The following is a 27,938-nucleotide window of genomic DNA, read 5'->3' as shown; positions in this document are numbered from 1 at the left end:
CTAGGAGGAGTGACGTTTTTTTCCTATTCTTCTTTGCAAAATAACTCAAGCTCTGTCAGATTGGATGGAGAGCGTCTGTGAAAAGCAATTTTTAAGTCTTGCCACAGAACCTCAATTGGATTTAGGTCTGGACTTTGACTGGGCCATTCTAATGCCTTGTACACACGACCGGTTTTCACAACGAGAAAACTGCCATCTTTTATACTGGTCGTGAATAACGGTCGTGTGTATGCTCCCTAGCAGTTTTCTTGATGAAAAAACTGCCCGCAAAAAAATTGAAACCAGTTCTCTTTTTTCTCGAAAAACTGTTGTGTGTATGCTTTTCCGAGGGGAAAAAAAGCATGCTCAGAATCAAGTATGCAGCCCAAAAGCAGCCCAAAGGGTAGCGCCATTTAAAAAGGAACTTCCCCTTCCCCTTCTCTCATCGTACGTGTTGTACGTCACCGCGGTTTGGTCGGACGATTTTTTGCATGAACATGTGTATGCAAGTCAGGCTGGAGAGGAATCACGTTGGGAAAAACTTTGTTTTTTTTCCTGCCGAGAAAAATGGTTGTGTGTTACGAGGCATAAACACATTTATATGCTTTGATCTAAATCATTCCATTGTAGCTCTGGCTGTAGGTTTAGGGTTGTTGTTGCCTTATAAGTTTATGTGAAATCTCCATTAATAGCTGTAAAATATTGTAATTATGAATATATTTCATTTAGTTGTATCTATGTTATGAGTTGTAACATATTATCCTCACAGATGTCTCCGTTAGACAGACAATTTGGTGCCTAGGCTTGTGTATCTAAACAATGGGACCCAAACCTCTTTCTTCTACAAATATTTACTTCAAAGAATCCCATGTTTGGATATGCAATGAAGGTAGGCCAACCGGGAATCAATACTTAACTTCCCGGAAAAAGGTCAAGTTAATCTCCCGCTCAGAATAGCGACAAGGATTTGTATTAAAGGGGGTTGACTTATGCAAAGTATAGGGATTGGAGATGTAGCCAGTCTTTAACCAGGAATAGGGAAGCCCACTAATCAGAGCCACACCATGCCAATCAATGAGGCATTAGCCTGTAATGACATACACAGACTAGATGGGAGAGAAACACTCTATGGTAGAGCGGCCACCAGAATGGAACCTTGGTGAAAATAGTAACTATGGGAAAGGTCTGCCTTGTACTTGTAACTAAATATGTTTGTCTTATGTCTTTTATGTCCTACTGTTTGTAGATTAATGTATACTCTCTATCCCTTTATTTTAACCTAAGATTTTCTTTCTTGGTATAGACTATAGATGGATGGCTGTGTATTAGATGGACTTAACTACTCACCAATAAATTGTGTTATTGTGTTAAAGCTTTCACGTGTGGTCAAAAGAACTCTCATTTAACCCACATCATATCTTTGAGATATTAAATTTCAAATATAATAAATGGGTAACATTGTCATGCCGAAAGGTGACCATCTACCCCAGTTTGAAGTCTTTTGCAAACTAAACATGTTTTCTTCTAAGATTACCCTGTATTTGGCTACATTCATTTTCCCATCTCCTCTGACCTACTTCCCTGTCCTTGCTAGAGGAAAGCATCCCCACAAGATGATGCTGTCACCACTATGTTTCACGGTGGGGATGGTGTGTTCAGGGTGATGTGCAGTGATAGTTTTCCGCCACACACGTTTTGCTTTTAGGCCATAAAGTTAAATTGTTGTCTCATCTGACCAGAGCAGTCTTCCACATGTTTGCTGTGTCTCCCCCCACATGGTGTAAGATTGGGGGATCAGACTCCAATGGTAGGTGCGTTTTTTCAGCGAGTATGCCAAACCAGACTGAGTTTTTTTTAAGGGCCTGATAGCCCACTTTTATTTAAAAGACATCAAAGTTCACAGATACAAAAGCAGCCCTCGCATGGGGTGTTCCATCATTTCTGTATCCTGGAAAAACATCAACAGTCCAGCCTCCCGGCTTTCACATTTGCCATCTGGCTGTTTCAGGCCTTTAGCTTAGGCCCCAAGTTCTGCTCCTCAGAACTACCAGTTTCCTAGACATAAGCACACATCTAGTTTACGTCTTGCTGCAGCTAAGCACACACCTAGCTTACATCTCGCTGCTTCAACATTAATGACCTCTGCCTCCTGCAGAGATGCATCCACTCTGTGACTGCTCTCACAGAACTTTTGGAGTCACCTGACTCCTATCACAGACCTCCTGTCTGTGGGGTGGGGCCTTGAATGCTGTTCAGGTCAGACTTAAAAAGCCCAAAACACAGCTGACCCATTAACGTGTGTTTCTCTACAGAATCTGGCGTAAAGCAGCCATTTCTCACCCAGCACAGGGTCCCATCCTCACAATGGCTTCTTGCAAACTGTAAACAGGACTTTTTATGGCTTTCTTTCAACAATGGCTATCTTCTTGCCACTTTTCCACAAAGGCCAGATTTGTGGATTGCACAACTAATAGTTGTTCTGTGGACAGATTCTCCCACCTGAGCTGTGAATCTCTGCAGCTCCTACAGAGTTACCATGGACCTCTTGGCTGCTTCTCTGATATATTACTCTACTTGCCCGTCTGTCAGTTCCGGTGGATGGCCATGTCTTGGTAGGTTTGCAGTTGTGCCATACTCTTTCCATTTTCAACTGATGGATTTTAAAGTGCTCTGTGAGATTTTCAAAGCTTGGGATATTTTTTTTTTTATAACCTGACCTTGCTTTAAATTTCTACACAACTTTATCTGACCTGCCTTGTGTGTTCCTTGGCCTTGATAATGTTGTTTTTTCACTATGGTCCTCTAACAAACCTCTGAGGGCTTCACAGAACAGCTGTATTTATACTGAGATTAAATTACACAGGTAGACTCTATTTACAAATCAGTTGACTTCTGAAGGCAATTGGTTCCACTAGATTTTAGTTAGGGGTATCAGAGTAAAATGGGCTGAATACAAATGTATGTCACACTTTTTAGATATGTATTTGTAAAAATATTTATTATGTTACTTCCTTTTCACAATTATGTGCCACTTTGTGTTGGTCCATCACATAAAATATATTTAAGTTTTTGGTTGCAGCATGAAAAAAAAACTGAATATTCCAAGGGGTTTAAATACTTTTTCAAGGCACTGTACTTCATATATTTATAAATGTTTTATTTTTTTTATCCTTAATGGAATAAGTTATATAGAAAAACAACAAAGTTTTCCTGAAATTTACATGGTCTTACCAGAATGTGCAGGAAAGCCTAAAGTCTTCACATCAAATCTTACTGGAGCTGGCTTAAAAATCTAACAGAAAGAACATTATATGCATAATTATAAATCAGCTATGCATTTGCATTCAACAAGAAAGTATCAACCAAAGAAGTATTTGAATTATTTTTAAGACAGCATTAGAAGACAGACAATTGGATTATGAATGGTTGTTTGTTTTTTACAGTTAGGCCCTTTCACATGGGTAGTGCTGCTGACTTGCTGGTTGGACAAAAATATGGAAACACTACGTAATTTGCAGGTGAGAAAGTGAATAGAAAAAATAGAAGCTGCGCTGCAAATACAATTAAACCAACATAAAATGACAATATGCTGTAGATGGTGCACCAAAATCACCAGTGCAATCTAATAGGTAAAACACAAGTGAAAAAAGTGCTAAGTCCATATAAAAGGAGGTATCGCAAAAAGATTCAAAAGATGACAGAAAGTTCTCCAAATAGGTGATAAGAGGTCCAAATACAATCCTGTGAATCAGTACAGCTGATGAGAATAGCCTCCACCACTTAAGTCCTAGCTGCTTACTAGAACGAAAGGTTAATCAAGCATGTATGACACACAAGCCAATTTCAGGAATCCAGGATATGCTGACACTCTATCTCTGTCTCACAGATCTTGCTCGTCAGACCAAATTTTCTCCATAAGTGTGACCCAAAAGAAAAGCACTGACATATCGTAATACCGTTTTCAAGAATTTAATAATTATAAAGTAATGCACTCACATGTAAGCAGATAAAAAAGTGCGTGTAATCACAATAGCCGGCCGGCTCTGCTGTCCGCTCGTCCTTCCGGGTAGACAGCGTGGTACAGTTCGTGGTGACGTCAGCACGCCGCTCCTCCCTACGCCGTTTCGTCACAACAATTACTTCTTCCAGGGGCACGAGTGGCTTGCTGCCTCGCCACTCTTTATTAGCAAAACATAACACTCGGGACCGCCCAGCTCTGAGCTTTGGAGATCGCGGGCGCGAGCCGCCATTTTAGAGTTGGGATCCCTGCCAGTATTAAAACCGATAATAAGGGATAAACTGAAAAATGCGGGAAATAAAAACGTAAGATGCTATTAAATAGATATAAAGCATTCAAACAACTTGAACAACTGGATATCTAAGAATAATGGTAAAAATTCTTTCATATATAAAATACTTTAAAATACTTCATATAAAACTTTTAAACCAAAAAAAGGGGGAAATCGGCACTGAAAAATAAGGGAAAAGTGCCGCTAAATTCTGTGATAAATGAAATCACAAAAAATAGTAGAAGGACACTTAAATATAAAAATAAGAACATGTTGTTGACAAGAGTGCGCATGGTCAGCTGCACCCTTGTGGCCAGAACAACAAAATACAGTGCAGTTTTAGCATAAATGGTAGGAGAGGAACCATTAGACCAAAAGAAAAAAAAAAAAAAAACACCGAAAGAGAATTGTTTTATAATTGAAACGTATGGGCTGACCAATAGTTGAGAAAGTGACCACATGTTTCGCGTTAAAAACAGAAGTGATGCGACACCTAGCTGTGTGATGAGACACCTAACAGGTGGGAAGCCTCACTTTCATCATTCACTGCGTTATTACAGTCATGTCAGAGCTTACTGAGTTTCAAAGAGGGAAAATTGTTGGCACCCACTTAGCTGCTGCCTCTGTGACTAAAGTTGCCAATTGATTTGCAGTGTTGCGAGGTACAGTATCAAAGGTTATGACAGGATATACAGTTTCCAGAAAATGGTTCGTCTGATAAGCATAAGCACGGTCGGCATGGTCAACTGAGCGAAATAGAAAAAAAGGCTATTGTGCACGATTGTGACCTGGAAAAAGAAATCTGCTGCAAAAGTGACTGTAGAGCTCAATCTCTGTCTTCCAAAGGCTGTGTCCACAAAAACTGAAAAAAAAAGCAAAACATTCACAGGCAGGCTGCAGTGGCCAAACCCCTAGTGACCGATATTAATACTCAGATGAGAAGAGAGCGGTACAACACCCAATCGTGGACAATCGATCAATGGAAGGCTGTAATATGGTCCGATGAATTGAACTTTACACTGTTCCCAACCACTGGACTTGTTTATGTGTGGCAAATACCATCCCAAGCTTCTGACCAGGACTGTCTTGTGCCAACGGTAAAACATGGTAGCGGCATAATCATGGTTTGGGAAGCCATATATTGGTATTCTGCAGGTCCGGTCATCACCTTGAAAGGTACAGTCACTGCCAGCGACTGTACAAATCTTGGCCAACCATGTGCACCCCATGGTGCAGACATTGATTCCCGAAGACAGAGCCATTTACCAAGACCATAATGCCCTGATTCACACAGCTTGTTTTATCAAATTGTGGTTTGCCGAGCATGCAGACGAACTCTAGCACCTTCCCTGAGCGCCGCAGTCACCAGACCTTAATGGTCAATTTTGTAGAACAAGGTTCAGGCTTATTTTCCGCCTCCAGCATCTTTGCGAGAACTGAAATGATTTTTGCATGAAGAGTGGTATTAGATTTTATTATCCACCATCCCAGTCCAAGACTTATATTTGTCAATTCCCAAGAGAATTCAAACCATCATGGATACCAAAGGCGGTTCAACACCATATTAAGCAACAATTTTGTTTTTTCACCTGGTGCTTCCAAATTTTTGTCCAACCCCTGTATGTCAGCAGCGGGCAGCCCTCAGTTAAAAGGTAATCAGTAAGTTATATGCCAGCCGTGGCATGCCTTTTTGAAGAAAGATTTTACCCTGAAACCCTTCCTCACAGCAATGAGATGCCGTTACAGCACAGTTTTTGCATGGCCCCAGTCACTTCTATTGGGCTGACTGGTGGTACTGCCTGTCAAAAGTTGACATTAGAGCTGCACAATTAATCCTTAAAAAATTGTGATCACGATTCAACCCCCCTGAGATCTCCAATGCAGAGTTTGTCGATTCTTTCACATAACAAGTGGAGAGACTTATCTGCTCACTCAGCTGTCAAAAGAAAATATTCGGGCAGTCCTCCAAGTCCCCATCCGTCCATGGCGGATTGGATCGGGTAAGATCTGATGAAAACGGACATGCTGTACGTTTTCATCAGATCGCTCCATAGGAGACATTGGTGCCCGACAAGCCCCTCCCCGCTCAGTGAGCAGAGAGGAGCTTGTCATAAGTCGGCTCAGCGGAGATCTGCAGACAGATCTCCCACTGAGCTGGCGGGAGCAGGCGGACTCCGTAGCGACGGAGTCCGCCTCGTGTAAATGCTGCCTAAAGAAAAAATCCAAGTAGTCTGCCAAGTTTGTAACAACATGAAACACTGTAACCAACTTCCTTCTTAGAGCACATCTGTATGTAAATGCAGGAAGTTTAACCACTTAACGTCTTTTTCTGACACTTGTTTAAGTGAGAATAAATATTTTTTGCTAGAAAATTAATTGGGAACCCCCAAACATTATATATATTTGAGCAGAGACCCTAGGGAATAAAATGGCAATTGCTGGATTTCTAGTTGACATGCCCAATGTTTTTGCCTCCCTGCAAAGCCTCTTTGCTGCCACGATGTGTATGGGTGTAAAAACATGACTCAACTGCCCATGTAAATGGGGCCTTAGTTCCACACACATGAAAAAAAGTTCAGAAAACACTGCAGTGTCATACATGCAAAACACAATAATAAACATATAAAAATAAAAGGTTACTGTAGCTGGTTCAATCTCCTCTGTTGCTATCTTTAGAAGTCCAAATAAATAAAAAATGCTGGATGTCAGGTACAACAAAACAGCCATAAAAACAAGAACAACATCATAAGGCCAAATGCATGTATATCAAGAAAGACAAGCAAATGTAATATCTATTATTTCACTTCTTCAGAGCACAGCATTTTATGTATTCGATTTCTTCCAGCTTTTATAAATCAACCCTAATGTCTTAAAGCCTCTGGCCAAAGAAATGATTTACTGAACAACTGAAAAAAATATATAATATTATAAAATGCATAGCAATAAACAGTATAAAAGTACCTTTGGATTATCTATGATAGGTGACACAACGAGATCAGAATCTGTGAAAATAAGGCTCTTTATCTTTTTATGAAGGTCCTGCTGACTGGAACATACTTTGTCCACCTGCAATAACAAAAATATATATTTGGAGAAAGAAAAAAACAAACAAAAGGATTGCATTGGTACAATACTTTAAGTTATTGCTGAAAGTGGAAGTACTATGATTGGTACAGTGCAGACAAAAAAAAACAAAAGGAGGTCAGGGAACATTGAACGTTCAAATGGTTAGTCTTGCATATAGGCAATCGGCACTGATGTGCTATTTAGTGAGTTGGGACACCTAGAGCCAGATTTTCATTAAGGGCACCTAGTCCTAAATGCTCTCTTCTTCTTTCTGCTTGCTTCTTTTGTGGCTAAGGTCCCATTTACAAAAAAGGTTTCGTAGTCAAGAGATGGATAGGTCCCATTTTCATCTTTTAAAAAAAAATTGCCTTTATTGAAAACATTGGCATGGTACAAAAATCAACAATAAAGAATGGTATTAAGACAGAACACACACTGATAGTATCGTTGACTCAATGTCCACATAGCATAACACAAAGTACACACAAGCCCATATACAGGGCCGCCATCAGGAATTATGGGGCCCCTTACACAGCTTCAGGCATGGGCCCCCTGGAGCAGAGAACCGGGGGGGGGGGGGGGGGGAGTGCTGCTGGCTGAAATTGAGAAGCGGGGGGGGGCTGCTGCAAATTGAGAAGCGAAGGGGGGGCCCCTTTACAAAAAAATAAGAAATAAAGAAAAAAAAATATATATATATATATATATATATATATATATATATATATATATATATATATATATATATATATATATTATATAATATATATTAAAAAAAATTACAAGAATAAATTACAAAAAAAAGGGGGGGTTGCCATCTGGGACCTCTGGGCCCCTTAATAAAAAAAAATAAAAAAAAAGCTTTGGGCCCTTCAATAAAAAAAAAATATATATAAAAAATAAAATAAAAATGTATAAAAATAAAAAGGGGGGGGGGGTTGCCATCCAGGGCCCTGGGGACCTCTGAGCCCTTTAATAAAAAATAAATAAAAAATCTATATACAAAAATAAAAAATAAAACATTTATAAAAAAAATTAAAAAAAGGGTGTTTGCCACATGGGGCCCTGGGGACCTCTGAGCCCTTTAGTAAAAAAAAATATATATTATTAATGAAAAAAATAAAAAAAATAATAATAATAAATAATTATTATTTTTTATTAAAAAAAAAGGAGGGGTTGTCATCCGGGGCCCTGGGGATCTCCGGGCCCCTGGGGACCTCCGGACCCCTAAAAAATTGTCCCAAAAATAAAAATATATTAAAAAAATATATATAGTTTTTTATAAAAAAAAAAAAAAAAAAAAAAAGGGGGGGTTGCCATCTGGGGCCCTGGCAGCCTCCGGACCCCTTACAGGTGTACTGCCTGTACCCCCCTAATGGCGGCCCTGCCCATATACAAACCATGATAATGTCATTGTCCAACATCCATATCGTACATTAATTAAGATAGAGCAGAGGGGCATGGCCACAACATTAGCGTGTTCGGACACACATCAGAGTTTCATGAGTCCGCTTGCTAGTTCGCACCTACAGCAGCCTTCTCAGGGAGATTTTCAGCTACACACTATGCCTCCAAAGCGGCAAACATTCCCACAGCCAAAGCACACCACCTCGGAGCTGCTCCGGGTCCCTGGATGTTTATTTCTCAGAGACTCTCTGAGGCCCTGCTGGCAATTCCAAGATGGCACCGGGTGAGCAATCTCGTGCTGCACGTGCAACCTCCCAGGTCCCTTCTCCACAAATACTGCTGTCCTCGCTCCCCCCACCTCAACCTCTTGCTCAGACAGCCCTGATGGCCACTCAGATGTGGGAGAGGTGCTAGGGGACAAGGACTTGCGATCGCAAATACTATCCCTCCCCACTAAGGCTGACTTGGTGCCATTATATATAGGGTTTATTATATATAGTTTGGATCCAGTTAATAAACATTAATGGAAAGCCCATCCGTCTGAGTATTTCCCATAGAAAAGGCCATTCGATAGTATCAAAGGCCTTCTCTATATCTAGGGAGGCCACCGTCCTCGATCCCTCGTGTACATGACGAGTATGAATATTTGTATACAGTCTACGTAGGTTAACATCTGTCGTTCTTCGTGGCATAAATCCTGTCTGATCTGAATCTATAATGGTTTCCAATAGGGGCTGTAATCTCAGTGTTCATATTTTTGTCAGTATCTTAAAATCTATGTTTAATAATGCCATCGGCATATATGATAAACATAGTTTTGGATCCTTTGTTTCTTTATATCGCTACGTAGAGTTTGATGGTGCAAAATTTTCCTTTTTTTCCCAGACCTCTCCAGGCACACTTTAAACTTTAAAACAGAGTTCCAGCCTTTTTTATGTTTATTAACCACCTCAATACAGGGCATTTTCACCCCCTTCCTGCCCAGACCAATATTTAGTTTTCAGCGCTGTTGCACTTTGAAAGACAATTGCGCGGTCGTGCGACGTGGCTCCCAAACAAAATTGACGCCCTTTTTTCCCCCCAAATAGAGTTTTTTTTGGTGGTATTTGATCACCTCTACGTTTTTTTTTATAAAAAGAGACAATATCTTTTACTTTTTGATTTAATAAATATCATAATTTTTTTTTAGAAAAAAACGTTTTTTTCCCTCAGTTTAGACCGATACGTATTCTTCTTTTTGGTAAAAAAAAAAAAAATTGCAATAAGCGTATTTGATCGGTTTGCACAAAAGTTCTAGGGTCTCAAAAATAGGGAGTAGAATTATGGCATTTTAATTTTGTTTTTTTTACTAGTAATGGCGGCGATCTGCGATTTTCATTGTGTACTGTAAATGCGCCTTTTCTGACCACTCAGACAAGCCTTAGAAGTTCTGGACTTTGAATGGATGTAGAGAAGAGGTGCATCTCTTGTAGGAGGATTCTTTTCATCTCTGTGTTTCACCCAAGGCCAGTCACTTCACTGGGTATATGTAGGGCTTACGACCACTTTTAATTACTTATGTATGTATTCAGAATGGCACCGTAACACACATTATAAAACAAATAAAACATGGGTTTTAACATGCTTAACGTGCCACAAGTACAAGGTTTTGTAGGCAGAAGTTAGGAAGAGCAAGGGGAAATATGAAAATATTGCAATATTGCATCAATCGAACATACTGCTCTAAATAGTATTATAATGCTGCTAGGAAAACTACTGGTTTACATAAATAAATATTCCCCAAAAAATGTATTAGTTTGCTATTGTGTCTAACCTGGAAACATCATCGTCTTATTGCAATATAATGATAGATTGTAAAATATAACTAAATTAATCATTTTGAACAAAATTGTAAAATGGGAAAACTGTCTTTTAACCAGGTACCAGAAATAAGCTTTATCTAAAAAGCAGAAATAAGAAAAAGTAAGCTTATAGGCTGTTTAAAATGAAACAAAATACAAATTAGGTCAAATGAAAACTGTTTTGTAACATTAAAATGAAACATTAATGGGAAGATGTAAAATTAAACCAGCTTCCAGATCAACAGCTAATTGCTAAAAGCATTTGTAGAGGTTCAGGCACATGGACACCTCGAGTAAGCCTCTTAAACAACATTTATATTCCTGTAATTAATGCACTTCTGTTGAATTTCAAATAGTGGGTGCGTGCTGTAATCCAATAAACAAATTAAATATAAAAACTAATAGAGTTAGATGTCATGGTCACCGTTTTTTTTCTTCAGTTGTTTACTACATTTAAAAGAGCAATATGAACAGCAAGAGCAACAGTGACATCTTCTGGATAATATAATGTATTGCTAGCACATTTAAAGTCACCCTAAACGCCAGTTAAAAAATATATATTATATTCAAGAGAATGTATTCCAAATTCAAAAAAATACTTATTGCTCTCAACCATCTCCAAATAACTTTTTTTCAAATTCCTATTGGAGAGTAGCCATGTTCATTCTTCATACTACCACTGTATGTTGGATATTAGCCATGTATGGCATTCATAGTTGGCATAGAGCAGTACACATGATCACAATTAATGTGTACTGCTAATTACAAACAAATATACAAAAAGAAGAGGGGGAAAAGGTTTGGGAGCTCACAGACGACATTACAAGGATGCAGAAAAACACAGCAGGAAAAGATTTCACAAAAAGTAGATTACAGTTTCATTAGGTAGTGGTTGTGTACAGACACCGTTTTTACAATAAGAATCTTGTTTTCTGTCACTTTAAAGCAGTGGTTCTCAGCCTGGGGGTTGGGACCCCCTCGGGGGTCAAATTACTATTTGCCAGGGGTTAACGAATCATGTGCGGTTTCTGAAGCCCGCACCACTCTCCCAGCCTTTTCGTGTCCATCCAGCAGGGCTGTCTCCCTGGAGCTTGTGGAAGCCCAGCTGTGCCTGGAGCCCGCGGCCGCCCACTAAGCCTCTTTGCATTCTTTTCCCAGCAGGGGTGGGGGGCAGAGACTATTGCTCAGCTGATTGGTGAGGAATGTGAAGTGGGAAGGGCTGGAGGAGACCCTATCTTCTGATTTCGGCATTGGTGTCATGGCTGCCAGACACCACAGAGCTGGAGACACAGTTAAGCCGGAGACACAGTGAGTAACACTACCTGTCATTAGAGTTGCCATTAAAAGTCCCCACTACAGTTCTCAGATGACCTTGATCAAGAGCACCTAAGTTGGCTGATCAGAACTTCCCCCAGCACTGCCACTGATCCCACCCCCACCAGCACTGCCACTCATCCCAACTCCCCGCCAGCACTGCCACTCATCTCAACTCCCCGCCAGGACTGCCACTCATCTCAACTCCCCGCCAGCACTGCCACTCATCCCAACTCCCCGCCAGCACTGCCACTCATCCCAACTCCCCGCCAGCACTGCCACTCATCCCAACTCCCCGCTAGCACTGCCACTCATCCCAACTCCCCGCCAGCACTGCCACTCATCCCAACTCCCCGCCAGCACTGCCACACATCCCAACTTCCCACCAGCACTGCCACTCATCCCAACTCCCCGCCAGCACTGCCACTTATCCCAACTGCCGCCAGCACTGCCACTCATCCCAACTCCCCACCAGCACTGCCACTCATCCCAACTCCCCACCAGCACTGCCACTCATCCCAACTCCCCACCAGCACTGCCACTCATCCCAACTCCCCACCAGCACTGCCACTCATCCCAACTCCCCGCCAGCACTGCCACTCATCCCAACTCCCTGCCAGCACTGCCACTAATACTTTTCCGACCCCTATTCCCCCCACCAAAGAGAAGGAATACAATTAGAGAATACATTGGAAGGGAGAGGAAAAGAGGGAGAGGAACAAAGAAAAAGGGAGAGAAAGCATAAAGAGAAAGAACAAGAAAGATGGCTAGAGAGATGGATAGAAAAAAAAGAAATTAGGATAGAGAGAGATAAAAGGGAAAGAAAGGAAAACAAAGAAAGAGTGGTACATCCTAAAATGTACCATAAGGGGTTTACTGTACCGTACCGTAATACTGTACGCGTGGAAGGGACTAGTGAAGTGTGCATATAGACAGCCAATCAATATTCTTAAAAGCATGCATATAGAACATTTCACTGAAGAATGCACTTTCACCATTTCAAGGAGCTTGGATAACATTTTAAACTTTTTAGGAATTTGAAGAACATTGATTGGCTGCCTCTATGTTACGTTCTGGTTCGTTACGAGGGAATGGTTAACTTTTTTCATATTTTATAGTTTGTTTTGTTAGTACTGCATTATATTCTGGTTTTATTGTTTACTATAGGTATGAATCCTTTTTTGAGTGCTGGCTGGCTAAAAAAATTTTGTTGTTAGGTAAGTGGGCATAATTGCACATGCAGTAGCTTTTGTATGTATAAGTGCACTTACTGCACAATGAGGTATAAAGCATAAGGCACACTATGCTAAGAAGAAGGTAAGCAAGCATGGAGCCTATCCATGTCATTTAGAAGATCAGAATAAGTACTCAAATTTGCATTTGACCTCCTTTACTTCAATGAATCAACAACAATTGACCACTGACATTTTAATAGAGATACACAAATACCAGTCAGGGAGTAAAGTGTTTGTTAACTCCAAAAAAAATCCTGCTCCTTTAAAGCATGTTATACAGCACAGTGCTTGTGCTGTGTCATTTGGCCCCTGTAACACCTAAAAAACCTGGCTGATCCTGCCAGTTTGAGCCCTCCCTTATGTAAACTGACTACGGTGTATCATGGCTGCTGAGCCCCGACACCGTGGTCAGTTTACATGCCTTCATCATCCGCAGCCCTACTCTTCTGTGTGGGAGTCCTCCTTTGTCCTCCCCTCCCTGCCTGTCAGCTAGTAACAGTGCTCACCCCCTCCTCTTCTGCTCCGTTTTCCTTCTATAGTTCCATATGTTATACAACAGTAAGCTCCACAGTGGATGTAATTTATAAAAATTTGCTGTATAGTAGCTTATTTAAGAGCGCCGTTCGGTGCTCACGTGACTGCCTGCCTGCCTGTCTCCTCCTCTTTTTGGCTGACGGGTGAGCAGGGGTTTCTCAGCACCTCCCCCGGCAGCTATCACATCAGGAGAGGAGACCAGCGGGCAGTCACCTGAGTGCTAAATGGCACTTTGAAAAAGGATATTATACAGCAATTTTTTATAAATGACAGCCACTGCGGAGCTTACTGTTATAGAACAGATGGAACTAGAACAGGAAAAAAAAAATAACAAACACTTTAAGGCTATACTATAATTTGTTATGGTTACCTTTGAAAATGTAGAAAAATTATGTACAAGTATAATAATGGTTACCTTTTGACTTTCAACAGTCTCCTGCACTGAGGCCAGTATAGGATCTGGTAGTTTCTTGCCTTTACCAGTAGCAGTACTCGGTCTTGGGGTGGTGTAAGAGCTGCAATAATTCCAATTTGTATTATTAAATTGAAGTAGAACTTTTTTGTTTCACAAACATATGACATACTAATGATTTATGAATCTAATAGCAAGGGGTGCTCCCGATTTTCATCAAGCCATTTCTGACCTTCAATGGCACATAAATTGTGGAAGAGATTCAAAGCAGCTCCTGGTGGTCCGATTTGCTTGTGCTCAATACCCAGCTATGGATACTGAAGGGGCTCTTAACATTTGCCTATTTTGAAGCAGTAAAATGCATTTTAAAAATCCCTTCATTATTCTGTGGCTAGTACACACCTATGCTTTGCAGCTCGGCACATTTTAAGAATACTAGCAAAAGTGTGCCTTTTCCAAAATGGGCATGCTTGGGGATAATACAAACAATGTTGAAGACCTCTTTCAGTGGTGGAGGACTGCAGGGAATTTGACATCATGCACATGTAACAAATGCACAACAGCGGGCAGTATGTACAGGAGTGAAGTATAGATGGTATGATGGCAGGTCATGTGCAGGAAAAGAGCGTGAAGGACTTGTCAGGAGGGAGTATGAGTAGTAAAGCTGTAAAGAGGTTAGGATGATCGGCAGTACAGAATTGTGACGGTCGGCTCCATATGCAAGAGAGGAGTACAAATGTTATGACGGTCAGCATTATGTGCAGGAGAGGAGTACAGAGGTTATGATGGACGGCAGTATGTGCAGGAGAGGAGTACACAAAGTATGAGTGTGGAGTCCATGACAGTATGTGCAGGAAAGGAATGCAGAGGGTATAGCAGGCAGCACGTGCAGGAAAAGAGTGCAGAGGGTATGGTAGCAGGCAGCATGTGCAGGAATGGAGTGCAGAGGGTATGATAGCAGGTAGCATGTGCAGGAATGGAGTGCAGAGGGTATGATAGCAGGTAGCATGTGCAGGAATGGAGTGCAGAGGGCATGATAGCAGGCATCATGTGCAGGAAAGGCGTGCAGCGGGTATGATAGGAGGCAGTATGGGAAGGAGAAATGTATATAAAGTTATTATGGTTAGCAATATGTGCAGGATAGGAGTAGAGAGTTTATGGCTGTGGGATTTATAGAAAAGGAGTGTAGAGGAGGGTATGACACAGGCCTTATGTACAGGAGAGGAGAACACAGGTTATGATGACCGGTTGTATGTGCAGGAGAAGAGTGTAGAGGCTGTGACGGTCAGAAGTATGAGCAGGAGAGGAGCACAAAGGTTATGACGACTTGTAGAATGCGCAGGAGAGGAGTGTCGAGGCTGTGACTGTCAGAGGTACTGTATGTACAGCAGAGTATAGAGGTTATAATAGCCAGCAGTATGTGCAGGAGAGGAGTGTGAAACTAATGATGGTCAAAAGTGTGTGCAGAAGAGGATTATAGAGGTTATGACAGCCAACAGTACGTGCAAGAGAGGAGTGTGGAGGCTGTGACGATCAGAGGTATTTGCAGCAGAGGAGTATAGAGGTTATAACGACCAGCAGTATGTGCCGGAGAGGAGTGTGAAAGCAGTGACGGTCCAAAGTATGTGCTGGAGAGGAGTAAAGAGGTTACGACGGCCAGCAGTATGTGCAGGGGAAGAGTGTGGAGGCTGTGATGGTCAGAAGTACATGCAGAAGAGGAGTATAGAGGTTAGCAGTATGTGCAAGAGAGGTATATGGAGGCTGTTACGATCAGAAGTTTGTGCAGAAGAGGAGTATAGAGGTTACGACGGCCAGCAGTATGTGCAGGGGAAGAATGTGAAAGCAGTGACGGTCCAAAGTATGTGCAGAAGAGGCGTATAGACGTTACGACAGCCAGCAGTATGTGCAGGGGAAGAGTGTGGAGGCTGTGACAGTCAGAGGTACATGCAGCAGAGAAGTACAGATAGTATGAGTGAGTGAAAAACTTATAAAGCGCAACACTTGCGAACTGAATCGCCTCTGTATGACATCAGGATTTGTGGGAGGTATGGCAGCGGAAAGTATGTGTAAATAAGAGTTGTTTGATAAATACTATTAGTGGGCTGGATCTTCATTCAAAATGAATAAACACAACAACCAACTTTTTAATTTACCTAAAACTTGTCAGACACAGGGTTTTGTGGTTACATTTTGATTTCACAGTACATAATTATTTTTCGGAAATCTGCACTGTTTGCCCACAGTACATTTTATGCAACTTTCACATGTTTATATGCTTGCTCGCCCTTAGGCAGGTCATAGATGGTTTGAACCATGTATGGGCAAGCTGAATGTACCAAGTTGATCGATCAACTTGAGTACAACCAGCCTGCTGGATTTTGCATGCGATTATCACTAGCGGCTGGTATAGCCGTTGGCAAAAATCACTCTCTTCGCCCGGTGGGGGCATCTTCCTCCACAATCCGCCAGGGAGAATATAAAGGGATCGCCCTGTCAGCACTGTCTGGGGTTGCAGGAAAGGAATTTGCTATGAGTATGGCATGCCATAGTGTTTTTGTAATAAATGTAGAGAATGGTAGATAAATCACTAGAGGCAGAGAAGATTATTACTACAATGAGCCTGCCTTGTGACAATGACCCATGGACTTGCATCATGAGAAGGACTGATAAAGCACAACCATTTTGTGGTATAACACAGCAGGAAGCAGAGCCTGGGAATTGAATGTGCAAATATAGATGCCCAATCATACATTTTAAACTTACAAACCATATACCAAAACAAGGTTTTTTAAATATTTGCAATAGATAAAATATACAAGAAGTCGATTGTATTTGGTACTACTGAATTTGACATGCTGTACTGTATGCATATTGGGGTTGGTTTACTAAAACTGGAGAGTGCAAAATCTGGTGCAGCTGTGCATGGTAGTCAATCATCTTCTAACTTTAGCTTGTTTGATTAAGGCCCTTTTCACAAGGGGATCGCTCCGCTGATCCTCACTGAGCAGATGGATAACAGGTCCGTGTCCGCTCCACCACGCAGAGCACACAGAGACACAGTCCCACTCCACACTATGGGGAAACAGTCCAGCTGATCGGATGGAAACGGACAGGCGAACCTTTTCCATCGGATCTGATCCGCTGAATGGATAGAAAATAGGACCACCACCATCCATCTGTTTTTTGCAGGCAGGATCGGATGGTGGTGGGTGTCAGCAGATATGTGTCCGCTGACATCCGCTGCTCCATAGGGGGAGACTGGAGGGTGCGATTAGGTTCACCTGAAAAATTGACAGACGTACCTGATCAGAGAGCCATGTGAAAGGGCCCTTAGCTTTGACAAAAAAGAAAAGGGAAGCCAATTGGTTTCTATGCAAAGCTGCACCAGATTTTGATAAAACAAACAATTAAATCAAGCGCTCTCCAGATGAAATGTAGAAGATAAGGACTACATATAAACAAATTGTAAGATGGCAGTGAACTGGATATTAGGACAGGAAGGGAAAAAAGGTGAATGGCAGCTATCTTTTAAAAAATATATGGGAATTGTAAACCATATAAAAAATATGATATGAAAAAGTTCAGTCCATAGGATCAAGTTCATATAACAATGTATACAATAAATACTCTTGCTGAGGAGGCTGCCAGCTGTCAAGAAGAAGCAATTTCTGAAACAAACAAAAGAACAAAAAGCGTCGCCCTCTAAGCGTAGTATGACGTTTAATTAGAAACACAAAATCAACATGAATTCTTATGAGGATGGTACTCACAAGACTGCGAGGGATACAGGCAAATCAACAATAGAGTGTCATCCGTGGCTGACTTCCGGGGTACAGGGACTCCGCTGATGTAAGCGTCGCTCGATCAACACATGCTCAGACCTCACTTGGGGGGAGACACGGTGAACGGTCCAACGGCTTCAGAGCCTGATGAAGAGGCACGCATGCCTCGAACGCGTGCACCGCCCCGTGACCTAACCCGGAAGTGACGCCCCGCCGCTTGCGCTCCACGGCTGCGTTCCACCATGCCGATTCACGGCGCCTCTGTACTCCCCTGCTCCACCAGCGTTGGTTAACCACCCAGGGATCCCCTACAGACGCTGCACCGTGCAACAGCCGTTGGACCGTTCACCATGTCTCCCCCCAAGTGAGGTCTGAGCATGTGTTGATCGAGCGACGCTTACATCAGCGGAGTCCCTGTACCCCGGAAGTCAGCCACGGATGACACTCTATTGTTGATTTGCCTGTATCCCTCGCAGTCTTGTGAGTACCATCCTCATAAGAATTCATGTTGATTTTGTGTTTCTAATTAAACGTCATACTACGCTTAGAGGGCGCCGCTTTTTGTTCTTTTGTTTTTTTGCACCAGATTTTGCACTCATCCGTTTTAGTAAATCAACCCCAATGTAATAAATGAGATTAAACATAAAACATTAGTCACAGGGGGGCGGAGCTTGATGGAGACAGAGATGGCCGCATGAGACCGGAGCTCCAGGCGAACCAGGGACACAGCGGCACATACCGTAGCAGCCCAGAAAATGGCGATCGTGACATCTGCAGCCGGCGGTTACACTCCACTGACACCAGCCAAAGATGACAGAGTTCTTCACATGGGAGCAGAGGCAAGATGGCGCCAGATCTCCTAAGCCATCCGCAGCTAGTACTCCCCATCTCACACAGAAAAAAGCAAAACCTCCTAAAAGGAACTCACCAACAGGCAGCGGTCGTTCTCCTGCATCTTCCTCAGCTTCTGGGAGCCCTGAGAAGTCCAGAGTCAAGCTTGATGGCACGGATCCTTCTCATGAGGTGAGCACGGGCCTAGACTCAGGGAATGATACCAGGGAGCTCCCAGACTCCATCGATCGCTTCTCCACTAGCAATCAGCCAGTCTTAGATATCACACTTAAGGATATGCTAGTCTCACTCAGAAGCTCACTCCATAACGACATGATGGCATGTATCCACAAATTTGGGAAAGATATACAAACTGTATCTGAAAGAGTGGATCATGTGGAAACAAAGATGGGGGAGTCTGCCTCCACAATTAATAGCCTAGTTGATGCCAAAGACGAGGAGATGGAGACTGTCAAGGCTAAAATCGCAGATATTGAGGACCGTTCCAGGAGGAACAACCTCAAGCTGCGGGTGGTCCCTGAGTCTTTCCAACAGTCAGATCTGCGTAGCTATGTCACTCAAGTGTTTACCTCTATCCTGCCTGACCTTACATAAATAGAGGTCACAATAGACAGGATTCACAGGTTACCAAAACCCTCTGATCTCCCAGATGAGGTGCCAAGGGACATTATAATGCGTTTGCAATTTTTTCATGTGAAGAAACGTTTAATGTCTGTAGCACACAATAAGGATCTCCTCCCAGTACAATATAAAGATTTGCAGTTTTTCACTGACCTGTCTCAATTTACGCTGCAAAAAAGGAGAAACCTCAATACAATTTCCAAGGCTCTACGCAACAAAAAGATTACCTACAGATGGGGGTTTCCAACAAAACTTATCACCAATGATGGGAAAGAGCACACAGTGGACACCCTCGCTAAAGGCTTGGAGCTACTTAAAACATGGCATATCATTCCTGATGACCCTCCCCAGGGTTCCAACAACCGCAACCCAGATCGCACCGTGAAGGAATGGAACTTGGTCAACTCCAAAAATGATCGCACGCACCGTTAAAGTGGCTTACGGCTAATTAAAGCCCTTATGTTTGCCTTTTGTCCCTGTTCTGGAGATAACCTGTTAAAGCGGTAGTAAACCCGCTGCTGTTTTTTTATTTTTTTTCATACCTGAAAAGCAAAAGCCATAATGAGCTAGTGTGCACCGTGAGTGGCTGGAGCGGCGATGTCGTCACTCCCGCGCAGGCGCACGGGATACTTCTTTCCAGCAAGGTCCGGCGACTGCCGAGGATCCCCGCTGTGCATGCGCTGCTGCAGTCAGCGGCCCATTGCGAGGGGAATGTGAAAGAGGGGGGTAGGTAGAACCCGCGCTACGGACCAGTTATTTTCAAGTGCTGCAGTGGTGCTAGTATAGAAAGTGTACTGCTTGTTAAGTGGCTGCCCCTACGTGAAATTCCACCGAAATGGAACGAAAAGAGTAGATGGAAGTGAGGTAGTAGGTATTGGCGCCTCTTAATTAGTGTAAAAAACAAAAAATAATACTAAATGAAAATAAAACTTAAGATGAGGAATTTATCAGTAACCTCCTATGAATCCGTGCCTATATAGTTATTTGTGGTGTGTGGGTATATATGGATATATATCAAACCCTTTCTAGATCATAAACAAAGACTATAATGCTCAAAATCAACTCAACAACTAAACATTTGAAAAAACATTTGAAAAAAGGTCCATACAGTTATAAAAAAAATTGGAATATATATATATATATATATATATATATATATATATATATATATATATATATATATATATATATATATATATACATAGTTGTGTTCAACATTATTCAACCCCCCAATGCTGTGAAGGGTTTTAGGGAATTTAGTGTACATTTGTAATTATATTCAGAATGAAATCCTACAAGGACTTCTTAAAGAACCATATGCAACTAAAATGACATCAATTGGTTTTGTAATACAGTAGTAAATGTTTATTTTGTGAATTCTTCATTTACACAATTATTCAACCCCTTAAAGACTACCACTCTGAAGAACAGAGGTTCATTGAAGTGTTTTCAATCAGGTATTAAAATCACCTGTGGATGTCAGGGAGCAGCAATTAAGCCTAATAAGCACCAATCAGGCAGCTTTTAAATGACTGTGATACTCAGCTCCTTCTAGACATTTACTGGTGTGGTTACAAACATGGTGAAGTCAAGAGAATGGTCGGGGAAGACAAGAGAAGAGGTGATTACTCTTCACAGGAAGGGCAATGGCTATAAGAAGATTGCAAAGATGTTAAACATACCAAGAGACACCATAGGAAGCATCATTCGCAAATTCAAGCCAAAGGGCACTGTTGAAACGCTACCTGGTCGTGGCAGAAAGAAGATGCTGACTTCGACTGCTGAGCGCTACCTGAAGCGTAGAGTGGAGAAAAGTCCCCTTGTGACTGCTGAGGAACTGACAAAAGATTTGTCAGATGTGGGTACTGAAGTTTCTGCTCAGACAATACGGCGCACACTGCGTAATGAAGGCCTCCATGCCAGAACTCCCAGGTGCACCCCCTTGCTGTCTCCAAAGAATAAGAAGAGTCGACTGCAGTATGCAAAAATCATGTGGACAAACCACAGAAGTTTTGGTTTTGTGTTCTGTGGACTGATGAAACAAAATTAGAAGTGTTTGGGCCCATGGATCAACGCTATGTTTGGAGGAGGAAGAACAAGGCCTATGATGAAAAGAACACCTTGCCTACTGTGAAGCATGGCGGGGGGGTCAATCATGCTTTGGGGCTGTTTTGCTTCTGCAGGTACAGGGAAGCTTCAGCGTGTGCAAGGTACCATGAATTCTCTTCAGTACCAGGAGATAGTGGATAACAATGTGATGCAGTCCGTCACAAACCTGAGGCTTGGGAGACGTTGGACCTTTCAACAGGACAATGATCCCAAGCATACCTCCAAGTCCACTAGAGCATGGCTGCAGATTAAAGGCTGGAACATTTTGGAGTGGCCATCGCAGTCACCAGACTTAAATCCGATTGAGAACCTCTGGTGGGACTTAAAGAAAGCAGTTGCAGTGCGCAAGCCTAAGAATGTGACTGAACTGGAGGCTTTTGCCCATGACGAATGGGCGAAGATACCCGTAGATCGCCGCAAGACACTTGTGTCAAGCTATGCTTCAAGTTTAAAAGCTGTTATAACTGTAAAAGGATGTTGTACTAAGTACTAAGATTGAATGTCAATTGGGGGTTGAATAAAACTGATAATGATGTGAGCACAGAAAAGACATTCGTGGTTATTTCATTATAAATGTTATGTTATATTTGTCTGACCTACACATGCCTCTTTGATTTAATTGTAAGCAGGATGACAGGATGATCAAAATCAATGTCAAACTTGGCAAAACAATCAATTTCAGTGGGGGTTGAATAATTTTGAATACAACTGTATATATATATATATATATATATATATATATATATATATATATATATATATATATACATATATATATATATATTATTAATGGATGAATTAAATTAAAGTGCTCTGTGCTGTGAATATCCACTGATATTAAATAAACAGTCCATGCAAAAAAAGGTGGTTTGTGCTTCATATAATATGCAGATGACAGTGTGCTTAGTGCTCCCTCTTCACATGCTCTGGTGGGTCCCTCACTCACCAGATCCAGGCACCCACAAGGGGTAAGACGCTTTCACAGAATTAGCCCTGTGTCGCTCTCTGGCAAGTATCCACTTGCCAATCCTCTAGGCACGGATTCATAGGAGGTTACTGATCTATTCCTCATCTTAAGTTTTATTTTCATTTAGTATTATTTTTTGGTTTTTACACTAATTAAGAGGCGCCAATACCTACTACCTCACTTCCATCTACTCATTTCGAGGGGAATATCTCCTAAACCGTACAGGTTTAGGAGATATTCTTTATACCTACAGGTAAGCCTTATTATAGGTCTCAATGCGCATTTAGCAAGATTATAGAACATAGGAAGGTGGGTGGAATAGGCCACACACACACACACACATCAGAGACTAGTATACAGTCGCCATCTTAGCCCAATTGAAAAGCTGGTTCTGTCCCTCCCCGCCCACCTTATGGACTCTCCTTGAGCAATACCAGATTCCAGGTCAGAACCTTTACAATTACCTGATTTTGAGTCCTTTCCTTTCACATCCATCCACTGATGTGGGACCAACCATACAAGCATCTCTTGAAGCGTGGCAAACACTAAAGACACATGTTTCCCCCGGGTCTAAACCTACCCCACTGAAATTCCCTCTATCTGCGCTATCCCTATTAATACCAGGCATTTTTCTCGTGCACTGGAGATCTAGGAGAGAACTGGAACTGGAGGACCTCTTTGTGGGACCTGCTCTCAAGAGTTTTAGGGCTCTCCAGTTGGAGTTTTTTATTCCTCCAACTGAACATCACAGATACCTACAGGTTTCACACCTATTAAGACGGCTCACTAGGTTATCCACCTCCCTCCCTTGGCAAATATCCCAATATTACCTATCGAAAACTACGATCATTAGGGGTATATCGCTGTTCTATTCCCATCTTCAAAACAAACTAGTGTTTACGAAATCCTCTGATATGCAAGCCTTGGAAAGAGACTTTGGTAGGGTTTACTCAAAAGATCAATGGCAAATGGCTTTAACCACAACATATTCTTCTACCAAATGTGCCAACCTCTGGGAATTTTTCCAGAAAATCTAACTAAGATGGTATCTCACTCCCAGTAGACTGTTCAAATTTGTCCAAGGGGTCTCCCCCCAATGCTGGAGACAATGCGGGGGATCAGGTACATTATTCCACATCCTATGGTCCTGTCCCAATATATCACAGTATTGGAAGTTGATCTATAACCTGGTAATTCAGTGTTTATACCTATATATACACCCATATACTTTCCTCTTTTCACCATCACCGTGATCCTAAGTCCTTATCACCTAAAAAATCTCCCATTTCCCCTTCCAACTTCTCTAATTCTCCTCTTTGTTTTTATCTTTTACAAAAGTTTTTTCAGATGCTGTAAATAGGTAGAACCTAATGCTGCGTACACACGATCAGGCTTTTGCCCGTCCAAATCACATTGGAATTCCGACTGAATTCCATCGGAGAAAAATAGAACATGTTCTATATCTAAACTCCGATGGAATTTATCAGAATTTCCGATGAAAAAACTCCAATGGGGCTACACATAATCGGAATATCCGATGGAAAAAGGCAGTCAGACTTTTTCCATCAGAAATTCCGATCATGTGTACAAGGCATTACAGCTTTACTTCGAAAAAAGGCATCCATTATCTACTGTATGCGCATTTCCTTTGTACCTGAGTAAGAAAATAGATTCATTCGCTTCTCCACCAAGGCCACTTTTGGGTCTGAGATCTTCTGGATGATCTAAAACAGAGATTAATAATAATATAAGAAAACTATGAAAAGAGCAGCAAGTGAAAATTTCTTAACAAGCGATCACTGCCACTAACCAATCTTAAAGGATTTGTGTGTACTGCCAGGGCTTTCAGTCTGCTCTTTGGTAGGATTGCCCCCATCCCCGCTGTTCATCCTGCCAGATTAAAAAATGAACACTTGTTATTTGACAAATCAGTTATCATACAGGAAATGCAGCAAGCATTGCCATTCAGGATCATTGACAACTCTGCCTTCACTATTCTGTAAACCAGGGGTGCCCAACCTTTTGAAGAGAAAGGGCCACTTAAAGCGGTGGTTCACCCTGCAGAACAACATTTCAGCATTAAATTCGGCATTGTAGCGCGAGCTACAGTATGCCGGTCTTAATTTTTTTATCCCCGTACTCACTGTTATATCGTACATAGTAGATTCTGACTGCCCGCGGGGAATGGGCGTTCCTTTCAAGAGGGAGGGTGATTGACGGCCGGCTCTGGCACGTCACGCTCCCCGAAAACAGCCGGAGTAGGTCTCGGCTCTTCAAGGCGCCTGCGCACAGACTATGCGCAGGCGCCGTGAAGAGCCAAGCCTATTTCGGCTATTTCTGGAGAAGCGTGACGCGCCAGAGCCGGCCGTCAATCACCTTCCGTCTGGATTGGAACGCCCATTCCCCGTGGGCAGTCGGAATCTACTATGTACGATATAACAGTGAGTACGGCGATAAAAAAAACTAAGACCGGCATACTGTAGCTCGCGCTACAATGCCGAATTTTAGGCTAGAAGAAAAAAAAAAATGTTTTTATTTTATAGGGTGAACCCCCGCTTTAAGCGTCTTGGTAACCGGTCACGGGCCACAATGAGCAAAGAGGGTGGATGGCAGCCCACTCGGCTCTATAGAGCCCACTCTACTCTCAGCACACCAAACTCGCAGGTAATAGAAGTATATGGCTCAGTGCAGGTAACCCGCAGGCACACTGCTCTGCATCTGCGGATCAGTAGGAAAGCAGCCCAGTAACCACTGCAGAACAGATATGCCCATATATACACTGTGATATTAGTAATAAACTTACTTTTAATAACAGTATTCTATATTATTCCATCCCAGAGCAGGAGGTCACGGGCCACATAAAAGGAGGTCACGAGCCACATAAAAGGGCTCCGTGGGCCACATAAAAGAGCTATGCGAGACACATGTGGCCCCCGGGCCACTGGTTGGGCACCCCTGCTGTAAACACTCATTATGGCCTATTAGACAACCCTGCATCTTTTTTTTTTATTCAGTATCAAAAAATTATACACAAAGGTAGCTTAATTACATGATAGGTGAAGTTGTGGATGTTACCAGTGAAATTCCTGGATGATAAAATCTCACTTGTAGGTCTCCATTGGAAGATGGTATGACAGGGTGACAAAATAGAATTAAAGATATGTCACCAGCACATCAGGGATCTCCAAATGGGGTCCAACACTTTATGTTATGATGACATCACAGAAAAAAAAAAAGAGTGAAATTTCGGGGGGCATGCAGAACCACTTCCTTAGGCATGTAGGCAGCCAACCAGCCAGGGTGACAACACACGCGCACAACTGGGACACAGGCACAAAGAGTTGTCACCCAATAACAAAAAGTGCCAGAACAAGGAGCTTCAAAGCAGAATCAAAATATGTCATTTTGATAAAACATGAAGATTTAAAAATATTGGAAGCAACTTAAAATTATATGCTAATGCGAGATTTTATTGATTGGGTATACATATACTTTAATGTGATGCAACAAAAACAAACAAAACATATAAAAGGTAAGAAGTAGTAGGTAAATATTGCAGTTGCATTCGCAAAGGTTTTCCTCTTCATAATATCACTAGTTTTCTGCTGCTCTGTGTTCCTGCCATGCAGCTGCAGCATCAACTTTGTAGTAACAGAAGTGTCCAGTAGATGGAGACAACAGTTTTCATATGCATTTCTGAATTACTTATGTAGTAGCTGTATTTTTACTTCCTGCATGTTGTTATACATTAATATTCCCTAATTCTTAATGACTGCTGCCAGTCTACAGTCACCCTGCTGGGCTTAGTTAAAGTATATATCAAGAGAGAAAAACTGTTGTGATTATTGTGAAACCTCACTTTGTAAATGGACTTTAAGTCCCTACCTTCAACCGCCCCCACCCAACCATCTTCTTCAGCAATAATAATAGCAGATTTTCTTTTTGGGTGAGGAGGCACAACATTTTTTGGGCAGCAGGAGGGCAGAGCTGGATCATGTCATCAAGGGCCACATTACCTGAACCAGAAAAGACAGCCATCTGAGGTAGGGTTGCCAACGTTGTTGCTTCAAGTCAAACCCGGAAACTTTAGCAGCGCACAGCAATTTTTTTTTATAGTATAAATTCTACATATATTTTGCTATTAAATAACATTTCTAATCATATGAAGTTAATAACAAGAGTCCCCCCTTTACATCTGAACTCGCAGAGTTCCCTTTCACTGTAAGGGGGCACTCTGCAGACTCTGATGTAAGAGAGAACTCTGGGGAATCCAACATAAGGGATGCTCTGGGAACCCTTTAAGGGGGAACACTGAGAACTCTGATGTACGGAGAGGACTCTGATGTAAGGAGGAACACTGTGGCCTTTGGTGTAAAGGGGAACTCTGAAGTAAGGGGGGCTCTGAGAACTCTGATTTACTTAGGGTACCCACTCAGAGGCAGGAGAGAGAAGAGGGGAGACTTCAGTCACAGAAGGTCAGCTCACTCACCCCTTGGCAGTCAGCACCTCTCATCCAGATGTATCTGAGGCTGCCGGACTTAAAATTTCCAGGCAGACAAAGAGGGGCAGGGGGAGGAAGAGGTGCCCTCTCTCCTCTCCTGTCTGTGTGTATGTGTGTTTGGGGGGGGATTGTTAGTGCTGGCTTTGGGCAGTGGGAAAGAGTGTAACGGACACTCTCAGCTTAGACAACTGCAGCCAGAAACCCTGCTGGAAAGCCATAGTCCAGTCTGAATGTGTCCGGGTTTCAGGCAGTCTGAAACCCGGACACATGATTCCAAACCCGAACTGTCCGGGAGAATCCCGGACAGGTGGCAACCCTAATCTGAGGCGACCTCTTAGGTGACGCATCCAACGATCTGAGGTGGTGCAGGAAACTGTCTATGACACCTGAGCAGCAAATCACTGCAGTGTATTAAGTATGTTTTATGAAGAAACCGAGCATAACAGCTAAGGGGGAAATGGGGAGAATATGTGTTTACAGCCTTTAGACCAGCCCTTCTCAACCTGGATTCAGTGGTCCCTAGAGTTCCTCCAGAGTTTGCTAGGGGTTTCTTGATCCATGGCCGATTGACCTCCCATCTGATTGTGCCAGTTGCCATGTTCAATGCCACTTGGCATAACCAGCAGAAGATACTGCTGGCCCATTATTTCTTCTGATCCAGCAATTAGCTCCCCTGCACAGATTCACACAGTAGTATAAAGGAGGGCAATTCAGACTTTAAATGAAGTATAGGGTCAAAAACGAGCATACACGTTCATCCCTGTTATTTATTAAGAGAAGGGGGGAATTTGGGACTTTAGATGAGATGTGTGTTAGAAAAAAAACAAATAGATTATACGCTCAAAAGAGGTTTATTCATATAAATATGCATGGGACATATGACGAGCTGATAGAGAAAAACAAATAGATTGTACGGGATATCAGCTCGTCATATGTCCCATGTCCCATGCATATTTATATGAATAAACCTCTTTGAGCGTATAATCTATTTGTTTTTTTCTAACACACATCTCATCTAAAGTTCCAAATTTT

The 27,938-nt window shown here is 42.2% G+C and overlaps 1 protein-coding gene across 1 annotated transcript in view; it reads right to left on the bottom strand.

The window, feature by feature from the left end:
- ULK4 (unc-51 like kinase 4) overlaps nt 1-27,938 on the bottom strand; it is a 798,383-nt gene that overhangs the window by 728,522 nt on the left and 41,923 nt on the right. The window contains exons 10-14 of the mRNA XM_040353131.1: nt 24,216-24,295; nt 24,060-24,129; nt 14,078-14,177; nt 7,230-7,334; nt 3,211-3,271 (exon numbers count right to left, since the gene is read on the bottom strand). Of these exons, the coding sequence (XP_040209065.1) occupies nt 3,211-3,271; nt 7,230-7,334; nt 14,078-14,177; nt 24,060-24,129; nt 24,216-24,295 (416 nt within the window). The remainder of the gene's footprint in view (nt 1-3,210; nt 3,272-7,229; nt 7,335-14,077; nt 14,178-24,059; nt 24,130-24,215; nt 24,296-27,938) is intronic.

Source organism: Rana temporaria, chromosome 5 (assembly GCF_905171775.1).
Source record: "Rana temporaria chromosome 5, aRanTem1.1, whole genome shotgun sequence".
NCBI lineage: Eukaryota > Metazoa > Chordata > Amphibia > Anura > Ranidae > Rana > Rana temporaria.
The sequence above is the reverse complement of the archived record's forward strand: the minus strand, read 5'-3'. Positions and strand labels throughout refer to the sequence as shown.